General features: G+C 43.7%; 1 protein-coding gene across 2 annotated transcripts in view; it reads left to right on the top strand.

The window, feature by feature from the left end:
• The window catches only part of LOC147724855 (protein FAM83H-like), a 233,759-nt gene that overhangs the window by 141,965 nt on the left and 70,723 nt on the right, over positions 1-21,071 (top strand). For both annotated transcript variants that reach the window (XM_086966350.1, XM_086966349.1), the window contains exon 3: positions 5,374-5,538. In XM_086966350.1, coding sequence (XP_086822476.1) covers positions 5,374-5,538 — 165 coding nt within the window. The remainder of the gene's footprint in view (positions 1-5,373; positions 5,539-21,071) is intronic.

The following is a 21,071-nucleotide window of genomic DNA, read 5'->3' on the forward strand; positions in this document are numbered from 1 at the left end:
GTACAGTTTCATTGCTCAGGGAGAGATTGTTGTACCAGACACTTAGAGGTTTTTAAAAAAAATGTTATTATTGTTTTTATTGGTATTTATCAGTACATTCAAATCAACAAAACAGCAGTTCCAATTAAACTGTGGCTTGGGGAGGGATAAAGAGGAGGAAGGAAAAATAGGGAAGTGAAAGGTATCAGAGGTAGGGTGAGGGAATAGAGTGTCCTCACATCTGGAATGCACTGTATAGCATTATATATTACCAATTGTACACCAATAAAACGTGTTACGCCACATCAAAAACAAACATACAGTGTAGACACTCAGAGTTTTCATTGTGATGTGAGTTCTGAGGGATAGTTTGTTGATGCTAAAGTGTTTGTTCCCATCCAGCTGTGGTGTTAGCTCGACTCATTGTATGTCAGAGGCCTCTGCTGGAGCTGGGCTTGTTTGCAGCTGTTGGTGATAGGAATGAACTCTGCCTTAATGGCGTTTAGTTTCAGGGAAGCCCTTGGTGGGAGTGTAGCAGTCTGGGGCCTGATGGTGCTGTCGCCTGTTAAGACTTTTATATGCTGTGTGTGTGGAGCCAGATTTTCCTCATGTAACAGACTTTTCCCCCCAAAACAATTTCCAGCCAGTTAGAGCATTCCGCATGGGGCAATGGGTCAGCCCACTTTACCCACCGGCCACCTTCACTCTGAGTGACTGCACACAGCCCTTGCACATTGTTTACATCCGACTAAAAATAGTTCCTTGCTTTTCAATGACTAAACTGGTTCAAAGTATGCTTTATTTTATTTCTGTTTGTTAACTACAAATTCTGGCTATTTAATTTGCATACACTTTCGTTGACCAGATAGGTGACTATTTCTTTTCTGTCTCTTTTTTAAATTTGCTGGGATAAAGTCTTTAAGTGACAGTACCATTATAGGTGCCTGCATGCCGAATGTTCCGGTTGGTGACTATTTATTCTTGTCTGTTTTACAGATAAAACTTTAAAAAAGCATGGGATAACTCAAATGCTTTGTATGTAAAAAACATTAGTAAAGCGCCCACCTCAGTGAATGTGTTTCTTTTTATTCACATTTCTTATTGCGAGAGTATCCCGTTTAGATTTAGATGGCTGCATGTTTTTTGTTTCATTTTCTTTTGTGGCATATCTTGCATTGGAAAAATTAACCATCTCACCTGCGCAGGCCAGACCTGTTGGCTTTGTCCATGTGTATTTAAAGGGGTCAGATATATTTCCTAGCATTGTATCTCTAACAATCACCAACACTAGGCGCCCTAAAGTGTTGTTTGTTTGATTACCTGTTCCTGTCTTCTGAGTTGTATTGTCACATCATTCACCAAACGGCCCCTTCACACCCATCCCTTACTAACAAGGGGCTTTCACTGTTTCTATTTCTATTTTCTATTTAGGGGGTTTTATAAAGCGCATGGTGACGCAACAGCGGCGTGTCCCCGCGCTGAGGAGAGATTCTAACTGGATCCTATAGAAGCGGCATACCTTACTGAGCGAATAGTGCAGTTTTAAGCTTGGCTCTAAAGATTGATTCTGATGGCTCTAATCGCAATGCCATGGGTAGTTTGTTCCATCTAGAGGCTGCAAGGTACCTGAAAGATCTTCCGCCCATCCGTGCTCTAGACACCTTGGGAATAATCAGGAGTCCAGTGCCGGAAGATCTCAAGGAGCGGGACGGCTCGTAAGCCGTCAGAAGTCCTTGCAGAGGGAGAGGAGATCTCCCATTGATGATCCGATGGCACGTGCATAGTGCTTTGAATTCTACCCTACTTCTGACCGGGAGCCAATGCAAAGACCGGAGGGCCACTGCGGATGCGGCTCTTCTGGGTAGTCTAAGCACTAGTCGGGCAGCGGCATTCTGTAGGACCTGCAGGCGGTTAAGATTCTTCTCCAAGGTCCCTAAATAGAGAAGATTGCCATAGTCCATCTTTGATGTGACTAGTGCATGCACCAAGGTTTGTCGGGCTCTCACAGGTCGAAACTTCAAAGTCTTCCTGAGACTTTTGAGGGTCCCAAAGCATGATCCGACCACCTGATTGATCTGGGGGCCGAAGGTAAGGTCAGTATCAAACCAGATGCCCAGGTTCTTTGCTTTCTGGCACGGGATGGGTGTAGGACCTAGAGTAGTACACTGACACTGACTTGTACCTTCACTAGTTCATGCCCTCACTAACTCGACCACTTTGAACCACAAACCCATCCATAGCCCACTGAGGTCTGTGACCTTCTTCCCTCATTCATCTATTTAGTCCCTAGTTCTTAACCTTGTTTAAACGAGGCGGTCATTGGCCTATTTATTCACAGACTCATTTGAAGACACGTTCATTTGCTCTATGCCAGCGTTCCATGAGCTTCTAAACGCTTTCCTCTATATGGTCTGTTTTCTCGCCTTTACTTCTGCCATCATTTTCGTTTTATATCTCCGCACTCATTTCCCTAATAACTGTGGTTAAGAAAAAGAGCCCCAGAAGAGAGCAGTGGGTATATAACCTATATGGGATACCATATATTGCAACCAATAAGGCAGGAGTAGTTGCTGGCCCTTACCTGCGCTTCAGCTTAGCCTGTCCTGCCCACCCCATGTTTCAGCAGCAGCAGTGTCGAGCTGTAGAGTTGAAACCCCTAGTTAACGAGGTTGAACTGACCAAAAACCTGGCTTTGTAACATGCACCTAACTGCTATGGAGACTGCCTTGGGTTTCCCTCAGGAAGTTGTGTCTGACAGTGATACAAACTTCATGTCTGCATATATACAGTCAACGTGGAAGTAGTGTGAAGTTATTTACAAGTTCTCCACCCATTATTATCCACAAACCACACACACTCTCTCTCTCTCTCTCTCTCTCTATCTCTCTATCTCTCTCTCTCTCTCTCTCTCTCTCTCTCTCTCTCTCTCTCTCTCTCTCTCTCTCTCTCTCTCTCTCTCTCTCTTTATCTCATGACGCCTTATGTTGGAGAAAATAGACTACATATATTAAGAGCATAGGCAGTGATATAGTTCCATATACATTAAAACAAGAAGTGGCTGTGTGGTTTCAACAAAGTTTTTTTAAACAGCTGCAGGAGAAATATAATTTTGATTATAGAATGCTAATGGAGAAAAATATTTAATCTACATGGAAGAGGGAAATGGGGGGGTTTAGTTACTCAACAGTTTCTGATCATTGGTTGAACAGAATTTCATGAAAGTCAGAAAACATTTGAAGTCTCTCCTGGGATTCAGTTTAAGATCCGAGGCAGGCCCTGCTCTAAGGGCAGCAGTCTACACACGCATTTGCTGTAGTTTACAGGTCTGCCAGGGACACAATGCACCCCGGACTGATGCAAAATGTATTTTATTGAGCCCCCTATCTGCACATGACATCTGCAAGACCGCATCAGACCCATGCTGAAGTGATGGAATAATATGCCTAATTACTTTTGAAGACCCTGGGCACCACTCCATTCCACTGTTTTGATGCTCACTGTGTCATTACAGACACAGAGCAAGCATGTGAAGATCAGTCTAGGTTCTTCCCAGAAGTACTAGTCTCACACCCTACTAGTATCCGTCTCCTCCGAATTGGAACTCAAATACCCACAGACATGTTTTGACTTTTTTTGGCCACATCTTGAGATGCAGCTTGGATCCAGATGTGGGAACGAAAGATGGACACCTCATTCGCCACCAAACCTCTGCAGGTGGTGGCGCGCAATGTACACATTGTGATAGCACATCATCCTGAGAAGTACATCACTCAGAACACATCGCACTTCAAACACCTACCTTGCCACTCACCAGCTCCTGACGCTACCATGGAGGCGACCAAACCTCCAGGTTTGGCTCCGGAGCCTGAGACTCAGTTGCCTGATGAGGGTGGACCTCGATCACGTCAGATCACCCGAGCTGGTAGACAAGCGCGAGCTCCTCGCAGACTGATTGAGGAGATGTTGAGTGATGTCTGCCACTTATTCATTAACAAAGGGGGAGATGTAGCATATTGATGCCATGCGCACTGTGGCCCTCATGGTTCTGGGTGGACTCTGAACAGGAACTATGTGATATGCGGGGGAGGTGTTATGGGGTAGTTATGGGAGTATGATGTAATGGTCAGAGTATGAAAGAACATTGGGAATATAGATATGCTCAACCGCAGCTCCAGTGTGTGGCGTAATCGGTCTGCCTGCTCTAGGGCTGGGGAAGACGATACATCTATCATCCCATTCCACCATTTCTTTGCTCACTAGATCATTACAGACACAGAGCAAGCATGTGCAGATCAGGCTTGGCCCTTCCCAGAGGTACTAGTCTCGCACACTACTAGGATCCGTTTTCTCTGCATTGTAACTCAAATAATCATAGACACGTTTTGGCCTTTTTTGGCCACTTAATGAAATGCAGCTTTTATCCCGGTGGGGTGGGGGGGGCGAACACCCTAGGGACCCAGATCTTGTCATATTTGTGCCACCTTGGGCAGGGCAACTAAGCAAAACACAGTGGTGAATAGCCAAAAGTATCTAGAGCCACCCTGGCTCTCCTTTCCTTTCCCTTTCTTTAAAAGTTTATTTTTATGACATTTATAAAGTGCTCTACGGGTCGACTACTTCGAAACTCTACAGAAATAACCCATGAGACATTTTCACATCCACATGCTTTTGGAATGTGAATTCAAGGCTGTGAAGCCGATTGCCCCTTAAGGAAATCTCGATTTCTCAAAGCTCTGGGCCTTTGAAAGGTATGCAGCACAGCCAGGCCTGCAAGTGAGTCAGCCTCTGCCTTGCACCTCTCTGCCTTTCAGTCTTCCACTGTAAAATGACATTTTTGTGGGATTAATTTGGATGAAAGGGGCGCCTGTTTTTTGTTACAAATAGCACATGTATTAATCCACAGTGTCAACTAAACCAGTTTAACTTGACTTGCCAAGTGCATAAAATATACTTCAGGCTAGTGAAGTGCACGGTGTTCTTTGTTATTTAAGACTGTTTAAAGATAAATTCATGAGAAATTGTTCCTAAGTTCCCATCCCTCTTCTACTTGTCCCAAAGGTGAAGTAAATGTCTCACCTAGCTGACATTGCAATAGAGTAGTCAATAAAATGTGCCCTTTTTACTTGTCAAATAAACAAATATGTGTGCATGCTAGAAAGGTATCAAGAAATTTGGGTTGCACATACCTGGCTAACATGAAAACCATTTTCCGAGCCTGTTTTTCAAGATAAATGGCTCCCAAAAGGGAAGCATGCTAGAGCCCTGCCGTTTCCTATATAGTACCTCCAAATGACTCCAAAAGTAGTCGTTTCCTGTGTATCATGGGCTGTGTCATCGCCTCATCTCTTCATTTGTCACCAAGAAGGCCAATTACAGTGTCCCCTTGCTTTCCAGGTGGTTGCCTTGGTGATGGACGTTTTCACTGACGTGGACCTCTTCAGCGACATCTTGGATGTGGCTGCCAGGCGAGTCCCTGTTTACATCCTGCTGGACCATATGAATTCACACCTCTTCATGGAGATGGCGGCCAAGTGCCGGGTCAACCTTAACTACGCAGAGGTAAGCGACACTTTTTGCAGACGATTTCCAGACTTGTTTCTAGTGTGTACTCATGGTATGATGCCTGTGGGCAATGTGTGGACATTTTAAACAATACTTTTATCGATTAGTGATATCGGTGAGCTATGCAGCATATAAGGTCACAAACTGAATACACAGGGTATACGTTTCGGCGCAAATTGCTGCTAAGGTCCCCCTGTTATATCTGTGCATCTTCTGGTGGTGCGGCTAGTGCACCATCATGGTGTGTTGCTTGTTAGGCACAATGGTGCATAGGAGGTGGAGTTCGAACCATTTTTAAATGCCTCCAGATGGTTCACATGAGCTCCTCAATGGTGGGCCAGCGACTTTAGAAGTATGTGTCAAAAACAAAGGTTTTCTTGTATCTTTCCTTTTGGCTGAGTTTTACAAAAATAATGAAACATATTAGCTATGCATTCAGGGCAACGTAGAGCTGTAGTAACTAAATGCTATACTCATTGCTCTCAATATAGCGTTGGGGTGATATGATCCCAATTCCTGATTCCGCTATTGGTCTGGCCACCGAGTTCTGCAACACTTGTAAGAATCAGGTAGGTCCGATACACTTAAAGACAGTTGATTCATTGACTTGAGAGAGTACACGGGCTTGCATTGCTCTTGCAAAGTACTTTTACGGTAGCAATATTTAGGATTTTCTTAGTAGCGCTACTGATGCTAAACATGGGATTGCCATGTTTTGCTGAGATTTGAGTCAACAATAATTCCAAGAAATATGGTTGTTGGGTTGACGCCTGGTGTGCTTGGGAACAGGCACATGTTTTTGAGTGTGGTTTTGATGATAGTGCCATTGGGCTCTACCCTGATCATGGGGATTCTAGTCATCTTGTCGACGCAAAGAAATCTGTTTTTCAGGTTGCGATTGGATGGATGGGTATCTAAAAGTCATGTTTTCTTAGACCCATCCTGTACGTGTGCTACGTGCCCTTGCCATGGTTTTACACTGCGCGACTGCATTTTGGTGAGCAAGAAGGTGGTGAACAAAGTACTTTTGTGTTAGGCAGTGATGGCTTTGAGAGTTGGTGGGATTGTGGAGTTGATGTTTGTTCAAATTCTTTTAATGGACAGGAAGTGGGAGTGAAACACACATCTGGTGCGAACTCACTCCAAGCATGGCCAACTCAGCCTTCATGTTATAGAGTCCAATACATTTAGCACAATTACATCAGGTAATAGTAACACCTCTTGTTAATAGTGCTTAAAAACAGCCGTGCTGCAGCATTTAGGTGCTATAGAAAAACATCATTATGTTGTTATTCTCATCTCCATATAGTTTTTCTCCTAGGATAGTTAGTCCTCTAATGTGAGTCAGACGCTGGCAGGGTCACATTAATACAGTATTATGATAAAATGTGTTTTGATTTGTTTCCATTTGAGGTCACAGGAGGTTAGTGTCTAGATATGTAAAGTCATCAGGCTGTACGAAACTGTATATTTTCGATATTACCAATATCTCACGCTAACAGACCTCTTCTAGAACCATGACTCGCTGTAGTGTCAAACAACAGGTGTCACTCGTCTAAACAGTACATATGAAATGCTGATGGGGCTTCCTTAAAATCGATAGACCTGATGTCAAATCAACGGGTATGCCCACATGTGGGTCCATTCCCACTGTGTCAATGGAACTAAGCTATACCTGGCTTATGAGCCCTGAATAGGGTGAAACCACTCCTGGGTTGCTTGTGTACCAGTTCAGGAAGGACCTGGCCTGGGAGTACGGGCTAGACTGTTCCCATTGGAGCAGGGTCAAGACTGATTTGCATAAGTCCAAACTGAGGTGGCATGGTGTGCAAATTAACGATGGCTTGGGATGTGGCCAGTGACTGAGATTCATACAAGCATTCCATTCATCACTTTTTTGTATACTTTGGTGAAATCAGCACCAGGCAGCTCGGGTGTTCAGCATTGGATGTGTGCTTCTAAGAAAAGTTTTAGGTCCCTGCATTTATTATTATTTTGTCATTCGTTAAGCATTGGCATTCGAGATCCCTTAGTGGTGCATGTGCTTCTTGCTTTGCCTCTGCAGGTAATCCAGCAGGCTCCTAGCTTTTCCCACTTGCAGAGTTTGAAATAAGAGGTAACCTTACAGCGGGGTGTATCAAATTAGAAATTGCAGTTTTTTCGGCCTGGGGTTTGAAAGAAGGCATTTCATCTGTCCCTTTCATCTATTTGCTTTCTTTAACCACCCTCTTTCAGCCATTGGCCTGGCATATTGTCAGTCACGCTTTTGCCCAGCTTTGAGTAGTTAGCTCTCACCTACTGGTATTGGTTGTGTGAGTGTATCCTTCCACATCCACTTGAGTGCTTGCACTGGACTGCATGAGGGATTATGTACAATTGTAGGCCTCTCTGCAGGCTATCTCAACTCTGTCTGGCTTTACTGTGCCAAAGCTGCATGTGTTAGATCATTGCACCCAGACCTATTGGCTTTGCCCATGTTTGTTCTAGATATATGACCTTCCTTTAAGCTTCTCCAAGAGGCTTCTTTTATAGGTCACCTTGTTTCTGAAAAGATCTCTGGTGTACGTCCACCTTCTCTCCCTCTAGCAGTCATCCCACCCAATCACAGTTGAACCTGGGGCTGGAAGCATGTGGAACCAAGCTGTAATTCAAGGTAGCAAAAATGTGTGGTGGCTGAAAGTCTGAACCATCTTGTGTATTATATTCTGGTGCATTCCATGCTATCATTTTGGAGCTCCTCTGTGCCATTACAGGAAAGTACCTGCCATGGGCAAACTCGTCTCAGCTCAGTTGGGCTTCATCAGTGAGGTGCAGCTTAGTGGTGGTTGTGCATGTATGTATGTATCTAATTTAAAGAGCAGCAACCTAGCACCATAGAGCAGTCCAAGAGGAGGGGGACACAGCAGACAAGAAGACACCTGCTGCAGGGGAGTGACTAGGAAGTAGGGCCAGACCGAGGCAAGGCTTACAGTAATGGGTGCATGAGACGGTGGAAAGGCTGTAGTAGCTGAGAGGAAAGGGGAGAGAGACTAGGTATTTTCTGAAGTAGTCCAGTTACGGTGCATTAAAGAGCACTGATGTGTTTCAAAACACCATTTTCAGCTGTTTCCAGAAATGGGCGTGCCACATCTGGAGCCAGATGGATTTTCAGACAACTGGGGCATTGGAGTGGAGACTTGATGTCTCATCTTCTTTCTGCAGTTTAAGGTCTGGAGTCTGGCAGTGCTGCTGCTGTTCTGTTGTGCAGTCCACCCAAGATCATGATCTTGATAGCCAAGCATAGTAGGGTGCTTGAGTGACCAATAAGTGGCCTTGTAAGTGATGTGGGAGGGCAGTGAGAGCCGGAGGAGTTCTCGGAAAGTAGTGGTGACTCTGTCATATTTCCTTCAACTTTTCATTTGACAAGCTTCAGCATGAAGGGCATTCGTGGGAGCCAGGTGTGCTTCGGGAACGCCTCCGTCAGTGGTGGCTGGTGGATTTTCAAAGAGGTGCGGCGAAATTTGTTAACAGAGTATAATGAGCGATCAAGCCTGTAATGCAAAGAACATGTTGAAAGAAAATTGATTAAAACGGTGGATTTTACAACACATATTCTCAAACACCCGGGTCTCAATGTCTAGTATGACACCTCAGTGAGTGAGAATTTGGTCTTGACGAAATCTAAGATAAATCACTGTAATTCATGTACATTTGAAAATTGTGTGCTCTGCTTGTCATGCAAAATCCCTGAAACTATGCCAAGCCATGTTATCTATCTATCTATCTATCTATCTATCTATCTATCTATCTATCTATCTATCTATCTATCTATCTATCTATCTATCTATCTATCTATATTTCTGCTCAGATCTACATCTAACACTCTCTTTATAACTATCTCTCTTAACCATCTATGCATCTCTGCCTTAGTCTATTCATGTGCATCCAAATAATATCTGCCTCTGTGTGACTCTACCTCCCTGGCTCTGTCTTCTGATAACTGTTTCTGTCTGTTTCTGCCTCTGTCTTCCACTATATGTCCTTAGCACATTTATTTCTATGTATTTATCTGCCTGTCTCTCTGTCTGTCATTGCTATATCTGTCGCCACTCTCTGTCATGATCTGTGCCTCTCTTTGTGCATGTCTCTCTGTCCTTTTCTGTAACTCTGTCCCTCTCGCTGGCCCTCTGTGTCTTCCTTTCTCTCATCGCGCCCCTCATTCCTCCCACTGTACCCTACCTCTGCATCACTTGATATAAGCACCTGTTTGGCTCTCACTATGCCCCCTGCATTTGTAGGGACCGGAATCCATTGTATGCAAATAGGAACACTCATCTGACTCTTTAGATGCATTATATTTTTGTTCAATATATGTATTCTTTTTAGGTCTCGTCTAGGCAGCGCTTGCGCTGTCTCTTCGAGACATGTTGTATTCAGCATATGTGGATAAAGCTTCACTTATTTCCCACCCATCTTTTTAAATGGCTCCTGGCCTTTGTAAACGGTGGCTTTTCACTGGTCATTAGGCTTTATTGTCCCTCCTTAGTACCTCATTGTCTCTTCTTGTAACCTTCCATGAGGACCCCCCTGTTACATGTGTTGCTACACCCTAGGTTTTAATCACTGCCTCAAGGCACTACTTTCTTAAAGGCCTTCAGACAGGACACTTACTTAGTCCTAAACTAGATTGGCAGTGATCACTTTACTTGCTAGCACATCTCACCTTTATATTAGGCCTTCTATAAATTTCCCTTCATCAGCTCCACATAGAGTACAACATATACTGGAAGTAATATAATAATTATTTTATCACAGTTCAAGCTACTAATTGTATACATGGACATACCTATTTGAATGTAGTCTTGGTACTGTCTTGCATCCAATGCATTATGGGTAGGATGATTTTACCATATCTTCAAAGTTTATGATGCTCACTAGTGACTTCTAGGTGCAGCTTGTGCTACTGCACCTAGACAAGTAGAACTGGTGCCTTGCTCGCTAGGGACATCTAGGCACAGCTTTCTGTACTGCACCTACCACATCTCATTTATACTAGACCTTCTATAAATTTCCCTTTATCAGCTCCACATAGAGTACAACCTAATCTGGAATTAATATAATTACTAGTTTGTCACATTTCCAATCTACTAATTGTATACATGGACACAGCAATTTGAATGTACTCATGGTACGTCTTGCATGCAATGCATTATGGGTAGGGTAGATTTACCATATCTTCAAAGTTTATGATGGTCACTAGGGACCTCTAGGCACAGCTTGTGCAACTGCACCTAGACAAGCAGAGCGGGTGCCTTGCTCACTAGGGACATGTAGGCGCAACGTGCTGTACTGCACCTGATAGAGCGCGCAGGTCACCCGGCTCACCGAATTTCTTTCCACGCACTGGGCCCTGGCGTGTAAATGTTTATTCAATTTCAATGATAACGTTTACTGGGGTGAACCAGGTGATTTCCAACACGCGCTCCTATGAGTAATCGATTGGGTGACTCTTACACCACTTACTATTCATGTACCTGACTTACCACAGGCACATTATTCCTGACAGATCAGGAGCTAGCAGTGGACAGGTGATAAGGGTTTCCTAAAAGGGAGAAATTCTACTTTGCACATTTAATACCTTTAATATCGCTTTAATGTATAATGACCACAGACACCTTGATGGTTTTAAGGGTTTTATATAGTATAAGTTTAAAATGAAAATGCCATTACAAGGAGGCAAATGCAAAGCAATACATCAATGATTAAAATCAGAACCAGGATATAACTATGAATAAGTGTGAGTATCATAGAGTAAAAGGGAACACTATAGGGCATGAATCATAATAAACATATTAACTAATATGGTTTAAACTAGGGCAAAGACGTGAGGAGGACCTAATGTGTGACCTAATAATTTTATACTAATTCCTAAACCTTATGCTATCTTTACTAACTTCACGGCAACCATACTAAGGGAAAGGGAATAAGTGGAACAATCTAGATAAACAGTTGGGTTTAACAATGTCCTATAGGAAGGGTAAAAGTGGAACATTTACTAATAATCAATTGCATGAAATTACATTCAAAAGAGATATGGAGAATATCACAGGCAAGATTGCTTTAATTAGAAGAGGAAAATTAAGGGTATAGTATAGACAGACACCTATGCCAATATTTACCTAAGTGAGAATGAGGACTAACCCTGGCCACGGGTCAGTTGGGAAAGAACGGGACAAGGACCCTCAAGGATTCAGGAATACCAGAAGGTGAGCAAGTACAGCTCATGGACCGTCAGGACAGGATACCCCTCAGGTCTGGGTCAGGACTGGGTTCACCAAGGCACGACCAACCCCTCACAGCTTCGGATGCAACGCCAGCGTTACCCCCTCTTCTGCACGGAATCCGCCAATAACCCCGATTGGGTTTTCGAATCTCCCAGCAAAGTGCTTCGCTTAGCACTTAGGACTAATTTCCACCCCTTGGAGTTTGTGGAAAGTTTCAGGCAGAATGCTCCGCAGCACTCTGTATCAGGCACCTATAGAGTTCGTAGGGTCAGTGACAGGTCTGCTACTCGGACAAGTCGGACAACTTCTCTAAGCTATGCTAGGCTATTTATACAGTTTTAAGTCCCCAAGACCACCCATAAATGTTGCAAAATGACAAAGTCCCATCTTCTGATTGGTCAAGGGAGGTGGTTTAAGACATTTGTCACCACCTATATTTCTATTACGTATTTCACGTGACATTACCCTCCCCCTAGCATCTGGGTTCCCAGGCATACGTGTGGGAAAGTACAATAGTAAAGTAAAGGTTTGCAACATTGTTGCACATTCAGAGTAAAAATAGCATGTCTTCAAGGGCGAAGGTGCGCTTGGAAAGGACAGTCCCATTTTCAATGGCCAACTGGCCAGGTTCCATTGCTGCACGTCCCAGTTCTCAGGTCACGTGAGTGGGGTAACGTCAGCTTCAATATGGTTCCCATCCCTACTTCCAGGCCCTCATTTACGCGGTACATGAAAAGTAAGCGAAAACAAATTAATAACACAGAATAAAATGAATACACTGTACACCATGACCAACTACTCTTAATCCCTTATTTTATAATACTTATAGCATTAAGAGTTAGTGCAGAAAATATGCATATACAAAAGCGGCTTAAGATAGCATGAAGCATGATTAAAGACAAGCGGCCATTTTAGCAACAATGCGCATGTGCAAACTTTTCCCTCCAGATTGCGAGTGCGTCACATCACATGGGTATGACCGACGCATGCGCAGACTGGATTTCTGCAAAGCGGCCATTTTATTAATGTGCAAGCGTGATTATGATGTAAAAACACATAGGCAAGCCTCCTAGGGACACCCGTGTGTTGGGGAAATACAAATAAAATGAAAAACAATCGGAGTTAGTATAGTTATGATTTTAGGCGAGGTTCATGAAAGAGAGCAAGTTGCGTTACGTGCGAATCCTTGCTCCATCAATCCCCTCTTTGATGATATTTACTATCATCACTACACATGAAAACAGATGCCAACTTCATTCTTCCATTTCATCCATGTCAATCTCGATGAACTTATTGTTGAGCTTTCTCTCCGCCTCTCTGTGAGTATGATTGCTCTTTGCTTTCTTATATATCTGGTTTCTTAATTCTTCTAATTCTAAGTCTTCAGCCTTTCGCTTTCCTCTTTTATTCACTATATATTTTCTGCATTTCTGGCATTTGCAACAGATGAATATGATCAGAACAATCACACCTATTCCAACTATTGGCATCAGTATTTTCCATAGAATACTTCTACCTAAGTTAGAAAACCAACTACCTACAGAGGAGAGACCATCAGTCAGTCTCTTCCAGGCACTGTCAACCTCTAATGGTTTGAGTTCTTTTTCCAAATTAGTAATATTTCTTACATACCTTTTAATTTCGACGCTTTTATCAGGAATGTAAGTGCAACAATGTTGTGCCCTCAGCATTCTGCAGACTCCGCCCTCTTTTGCCAATAAGATATCAAGAGCAAGGCGATTCTGTAAAACCATTGATCTGATCGCAACCATTTCGGTATTGATCATCAGGAATCCAGCAGCAGTGTCAGTAGATAACCGATCCCCTACTGTAGATAATTTGCAGATTCTATGAGTATTCAGAACTACCCCCATTCCAGGTATCAGTGCACTAAAAATATCACCTACAATTTCTCCTACACTTTCACGTTTGCTACGCACTAAGCCATTAGTAATCTCATTGCTTCCAGCTGCATTGTTCACATGGTATATTTTCGGAAAGACAATGCCAAAGTAGCAGCTTCCATACCAGTGATCCGGCAATTTGAAATACGCCTTGTTTCCACATATATAATAAATTCCTGGAAACACAGGTTCTGACCCATTTTTGAAACCCCAACCTCCAATTACCTTGTAATTATGTTCACACTCGCTGGAACCAATGAATACATTGTTATAATAACTAGTCTTTTCTTTATGAAGACAGAGTTTCCCTTTCCGTTCAAAATCCAGCAACAGAGCAGGAGTAACTTCGCTTTGTGAGGTGTTATCCATGTTTTCTGCCCATCTAGGTGTTCTGTCCTTCTCGTCATTTGCCTTTTTTTGAAACTTTTCCCTTCTCTTCTCTGCCATCTTCAAGAACATTTTCTCTTGTGCATGTAAAGAACAAGTCAAGTTAGCTTTTCTAGCTTCAATTAAGTCTATGTCACCTATAGTCAGGAAATATTCCCCCATGTAGCGAGTCACTCCACCAAGTGTATGTACAAGGTTCAGATTCCCTCTAATAGGAAGTTCTGAAAAGATAACGTCAGTGTTTGAGTAATAGTACTGTAAAGTGCTTCTATAGAACAAGCTAGCTAGAATACTACAGGAGATTCCATAGGTCAGGGGTAAATGGTGGTATGTCACACCTTCAGCTACTGAAGTAGGTAGCATCATGCAAGGATCACTTGTCGAGGCTTGCCTTGGACCGAAGTGTGTTTCTTTAACACCACCCAATCACCTGGTCAGTAATACTTAGCAGTTTGTGTCCAGGTACCCATGCCTGTCGCATCACTCTTCCCATCAGCACTTCATGGGGGCTCAGGCCTGTCTTTTTGTTTGGAATACTCCTTAAGCTCATCAGCACCATGGGCAAAGCTTCTATCCAGTTCATTTTTGTGGAGTCACACAATTTCGCCAGCCTGGACTTGAGAGTGCCGTTTATTTGCTCGACTATCCCAGAAGCCTCTGGATGATAGGCACAGTGCAGCCTTTGTTCCATTTTAAAGGCACAGTGCAGCCTTTGTTCCATTTTAAAGGCTTTGCAGAGTTCTTTTAGGACCTCGTTTGAAAAATGTCCACCTTGGTCTGTTTCAATTGTCTCAGGAATTCCATAGCGGGGTATCAGTTCCCTAAGTAACAATTTAGCTACCGTCAGGGCATCATTCTTCTTTGCTGGGTAAGCCTCCACCCACCGGGAAAACAAGCAAACTATGACCAGGACATATCTATATCCTTTGCACAGGGGCATTGTTATGAAGTCTGCCTGCATCCTAATGAAGGGACCTTCTGCTCTCCCAATGGTACTTTGCTCCACTACTGTCTTCTTTCCTGCATTGAATTGTTGACACACTAAGCACCTCTGGCAAAGTTTGTCTGCTGTGCTCCTGAATTTTGGACTGTAGAACACCTTTTCAAACATTCGGCACATGGCATCCCTCCCAATATGTGTGGGTTCATGTATTATCCGGGCCATTGCGGTAACCAGTCGTTCGGGGAGTACAGGCATACCAGTTACATGGACCACAACACCATCCTTTTCCCTTGGTCGACATTCATCCTGACTCCACCTGTTCCTTTCTTCCCTGTCTGTCGTCTGTTGTAGTTCTCTCAATTCATCCCATGTTCCCAACCTTTCAAACAACATCAGTTGGCAGCTGCTTCCACCTCCCCATAGTTTAATTAGGAGGGACATTTTGTGTCGGGCGCAGTACTGGGCAATTTGGTCAGCATATCTGTTTCCGGCTGTCACCTCGTCATTTCCAGATCGGTGAGCCGCACACTTGACCACAGCCAATTCTTTGGGCAATTGGATGGCTTCCAGTAAGTTTTGTACTGGTTTCCCATTTCGGATGGGAGAACCTGAGGAAGTCATGAATTCTCTTTGCAACCATAGCTGGCCGAAGTCATGAACAACCCCATAACAGTACTGACTGTCAGTATAAACAGTTACTCTTTTGTTTTTCCCTATTTTACAAGCTCTTGTTAGGGCGATGAGCTCCGCTACTTGAGCAGATTTAACTTCGCAAAGATAGGAAGCTTCCAGGGTTCTTTCCAAAGTGACTACAGCATAGGCAGCACTCAAACCTCCATCCTCATGTCTCAAACATGAACCATCCACAAACATTTTGAGGTCTTCATCAACCAAGGCCACTTCTCCGATATCAGGACGGGGTTTTGTGCTAAATTCAGTTAAGTCTATGCAGCTATGTTCAATTTCATCTCCTGCCTCTACATCAATGGGAAGGGGCAATAGAGTTGCAGGGTTTAGAATGTTACATCGGGAAATTATTACATTTTCTGCACCAATGAGAATCCTCTCATACTTAGTCAGCCGACTAGGGGTGAGATACTGTGTCTTGGTTCGGGTAAGTAAGATCACAACTGAATATGGAACAAATACAGTGACAGGATGTCCCATCACAATGTTCTCACTCTGCTCTAGACTCGTACAGGTAGCAGCTACTGCTTTCAGACATCCAGGTAACCCAGCAGCCACTGGATCTAGCGTGGCCGAAAAGTAGGCCACAGGACGTCTAATCAGTCCATGTTCCTGGGTTAAGACCGAGAGCGCACAATTGTTTCTTCTGTCACAGAACAGTTCAAAGTTCTTGGAATAGTCAGGCATTCCTAAGGCTGGAGCTGTGCACAGACAATTTCGCAATGTTTCCCAAGCAGTCATGCATTCATCATTCCAACAAACTGGGTCTTCCGCTCCTTTCTTTGTCATGTTAATCAAGGGTTTAGCTATAGCCGCGAAACCCACGATCCACTGTCTGCAGTACCCAACAACTCCTAGGAACATTCTTACTTCTTTCTGGGTTACTGGTAGTGTCATTTCTCGAATTATTTTAATTCTTTCTGTAGTGACTTTCCGGATCCCTTTCTCTATCTGGTGCCCCAGATATTTTACTGAGGTTTTGCAGAACTGCAGCTTGTCTGGTGAAACCTTATGTCCTCCCTTTCCTAGGTGATTCAGCAAGGCAATGGTATCAGTGACACAGTCGTCTTGACTTCTAGACGCTACCAGCAGGTCATCTATGTACTGCACCAGGACAGACTCTTTAGGCAGTATTAAAGATTCAAGGCATCTCTTTAGAATCTGGTTGAAAATCAATGGACTTTCGGTGTACCCCTGGGGGACACGATTCCAGACATAGATCTGGCTGTTGAATTCAAAACTGAAAAGGAATTTGCTTTCTGGATGCAATGGGATGGAAAAGAATGCATGGCACAGGTCTATGACAGTGAACCATTCCGCATTCCAAGGAATCTGATACAGTATTACTGCGGGGTTTGGTACTATGGGACAGCAAGGTACTACAATTTGGTTTACCTTGCGCAGGTCCTGCACTACCCTATACTTTCCGCTAGGCTTCTTAATTCCAAGTATAGGTGAATTACAGGGACTGCTCATCACTTCCTGAATGATGTTTGCTTTGAGCAATCTGTTTAATTCCTTTGCGACTCCTTCTTTCACTTCTGCACTCATTTTATACTGTTTGGTATTTGGGTATACCGCATTTGCTTTTATAGCTATTTTAACTGGGTCTACATTTGCCATTAAGCCTACATCTTTTCCAGTAAAATCCCAAACTTCAGGTATTACGCTCGATTGGAGTTCTTCAGGTAGACTTTCAATGGACATGGGCTTAATTTCTGTGTCGGGCCTCAGTAACATCAATTTATATAGGCCATCTTCATCTGGGGTCTGAATTTCAACACCATTTGGTGAGCAAAAGATGGTGCAACGCATTTTGCACAACAAATCTCGTCCTAATAGGTTTACGGGACTGGAATCACAGACCACAAATCTGTGCATTTCCTTGAAATTTCCTATGGAAATTTCCATAGGTTCTGTTACCGGAGTACTGATTATCTGATTTGAAACTCCCACTACTTGGATAGCTTCTCCCGAGAGGGGTAGGTTAGGAACGTCCGCTGTTCTCACAGTGGAACGGGTAGCACCAGTGTCCAACAGAAAGGTGACATCTGTCCCTTCAACCTTTCCTTCAATGTATGGTCCAGTCTGGTCTACCGGTAAGGAGGCGCCAAGCACGCACTCCTTGTCCTCCCCTCTCAGGCCCCGTCAGCATTGATCATCACAGAGAAAAGTATCATTTAACAGGTACTGTGGAATGGGTGCATTTCTTTCATCCTCTCCTTCCCACACTTCGACCCTTTCATTCTGTTGACCCTGATTCCTATAATTTTGTCTAGGAGCGCGTGGGAACAGGGGTTGATTTACCTGCTGTTGGGTCTTTCGGATCCCCTCTTTCTGCACCTGTGGATTTAAACCATTTACGGGGGCATTATCAGCCTGCAAGTGCGGACATTTATCTCTCCAATGCCCCATCTGACCACATCCGTGACAGGGGAATTTTCCCATAGCCTCTTCTCTACTCATTTTTACCCGGGGCCTGCCTCCACCCCCAGCATTCGGATTTGGAGCATTATTACTGTTAGTCATTTTACTTAACTGTTTTTCTTGTTGTTCAGCTAATTTCACCTGAGCCCACATCACCTTCTCCTTTAGGGCTTTCTTTTTGTTCTCGATCTCATCTTCGCAGTATTTGGCATATTTGAGAACATCATCAATGGGTTTCCCTTGCCAACTGATTTTGTTATCTCTAATCCACTGGGATATTTCAGGTCTCAATCCTAACACGAATCGATAACTGAAATGGGTCATATCCTTCATGTCCACATTATCGATTCCACTGTAAGTTTTGAACACCTGTAGTAACCTTTCATAAAAGGAGTGGACTGATTCATCACGCTCTTGGGTAGTTCTATCTATACGGGTCCAATCAGTTTCTTTTGCAGGTACCTTTTTCTTTAGGTATTGTATGACTTGGTTATATTTTCTCATTACGTCAGGTGAGGGAGCTCCAGTTACAGAGTCTCTCTCGTACTCCTCATTGGGCCAATCGATTTCAATTTTACATTCGGTCCATAGGTCTACAGGTACTACAATGTCGAAAAACCCATCCAGGTCTTTCAGGAGACATTTCTGAACCTTTATGAAGCGTTCAACCTGTCGGTACCACTCAACCGGTTTCTCCCTCAATTTAGGGAAGTCATTGGTAAATGATACTATATCTTGTCTGGACCAAGGGACATGGACATATTTTCCCCCTGGGACTTCTCTCATGGGACATAATTTTTCTGGTTTGTCCACCTCTTGTAGGACGTACTCAGCAGTCCGTGGTCTCTCCTTGCTATCCTCCTTTTTCTTTGCCCACCTGGCTTTCCACTTATCTAGATCTCCCCATTTCTGTACTAGGTTTATCAGTTCCTTAATCTGCATCTTCTTCCCTACTGTATTTAGGTTTTCTAAATCTTTATCTGAAAAATCTACTCTGTAGGATTTTTGTAGTACTTTGGATCTGCTAACATCGATTCCCATGCATGCTGCCGTGTCCATTAATTTTTCGAAAAATATTTTTGCATTCCGGGTGAGATTCTTGCACATGAACAACAACTCCTCTTCATCCCGGACATTCAATCGGTCTAATCCCACATTTCCTGCTGTCAATTCCTCTAATTCTATTCTTAATTTACAGATATCTAAAGGTTTCGGATGAGAGTCTCCTCCTTCTAATTCTCGGGTCCATCTCTCTATTTCCTCAGGAGTTACTACCCTAGCACTTCGAGTCCCTGATGAAGACTCTATTAGTACGTCTTTGTTCCTAGTCTGAGTTCCAGTTCGAGACATACTACTTCCCTGTTCCTTATTAGGCAGATCCATCAAGGAAACCATGGACTCGCATTCACTTGCTTGGTCATCAATAATGAGTGGTTCCCTTCTGGGCGGGGGCATCATCGGGGTTATGACTGGAGTTTTGGGAGTATTCATTCTGTCCCCATATAGAGGAAAAACTGGACCAATGGTTACTGGAATCGTCAGGGCTTCAGGATTTGGATTAATCTGAGCTATGGCATGTATGAGATCGTTTCGCTGTCCTCTCAGGGCCTCCCTTTCCTGCTCGTGTAACACCCTATTTATGGGGGGATCCTGTATCATTTGGGGTACTAGAGAAGGATAAATATTCGGAGCTGATGGAGTTGACAAAACTGGTCTTTCCTCACCAAAGGGGTTGTAATTCGGGACCACGGGGTTGGGTCTACCAAATCCCTCTCCTCCCGCTCTTCTCTGTTCTATCCCTGTGGAATCGGCTTCACTAGTACTTCTTCTTCCTGAAGGTCTCAATGGAGTAGTTAAGCTTTGAGATATGGTTTCTTCATTATAAGGCGGGGGACCTTTCATAAATAAGTCCTCTAAAAATTCATCTTCCGATTCACCCAGGGGCATCATGTGTCAGGTTTTCTCAGTACATTTCTTCCCTCCCATCATTTCATTAGCTCCGAACATGGGGAATAACCCTTCTACCATCATATTTTGTCTCCACTGTTTCAATTTCTGCTCCTTGGTTTCCTTTACCAATTTTGGATACCATCGGGTCACTCCCTTGTCCATCCGGGGTCTGTCTCGCTCTAGAGCCTCAATTTCCCATTCCTCTAAAGCTTCATACTGAGTTAATCTAGGTCTGGGATGTAATTCATTCATTCGGGTCCTCAGGTTAAATAGGACTCTCCCGTTAAAAGTACCATCAATGGGAAAGGCTAAAACTCCATCCTCCGCAGTGTACTTTACCCAGTTCTCTAACCATACACAGGTATGATACCCTTTTTCTAACATCATGAAAGAGGCGGGAGTATCTGGCGGAGGAATGATCACTCCCTCCCTAGTTCGTACGGGTTTGTCAGTTTTGAAGAAATTCTTTATTTTGCTGGCAAATGACATTTTTCTCTTTCCTCCGTACATGTTGTGAGGTCTGCCTCTGCTCATCAACTCTTTATGACACCCTAGATTTCGTGGATCAGGCAGAAAATCAGGGTACCACATACACCGCTCGTAACAATCTATAAGCTCGGTGCGGAAAATTTTTACTTCGTTTGTGCTTCCAATGCTAGCGTGACTCCAATTTCTCAACAACCAATCAGTGCAGAGGTTGCAGACGTTCTTGACCAATGGGTGCGCGGCCTTTTCGCGAGACGCGTTCTCACGCTCAGGCACTCACCCCTCCCTTACAATTTCAGCTTCACTACACACCCGCTGGTTTAACCAATCCCAGCGCGGCACGGAGTGACGTTAGAGCAGCCCTTCGACTGACTCCCTCCTTTACAAGGTAACGGAAACTTTGTATTTTCTCTAAGGTGCTAATGTTAATTTTAGTCAACAACGTGTAACATTCGCCATTGTGTAGGAGTGTTCTAAAGAGAT

This window comes from Lissotriton vulgaris, chromosome 4_1, assembly GCF_964263255.1.
Source record: "Lissotriton vulgaris chromosome 4_1, aLisVul1.2, whole genome shotgun sequence".
Lineage (NCBI taxonomy): Eukaryota > Metazoa > Chordata > Amphibia > Caudata > Salamandridae > Lissotriton > Lissotriton vulgaris.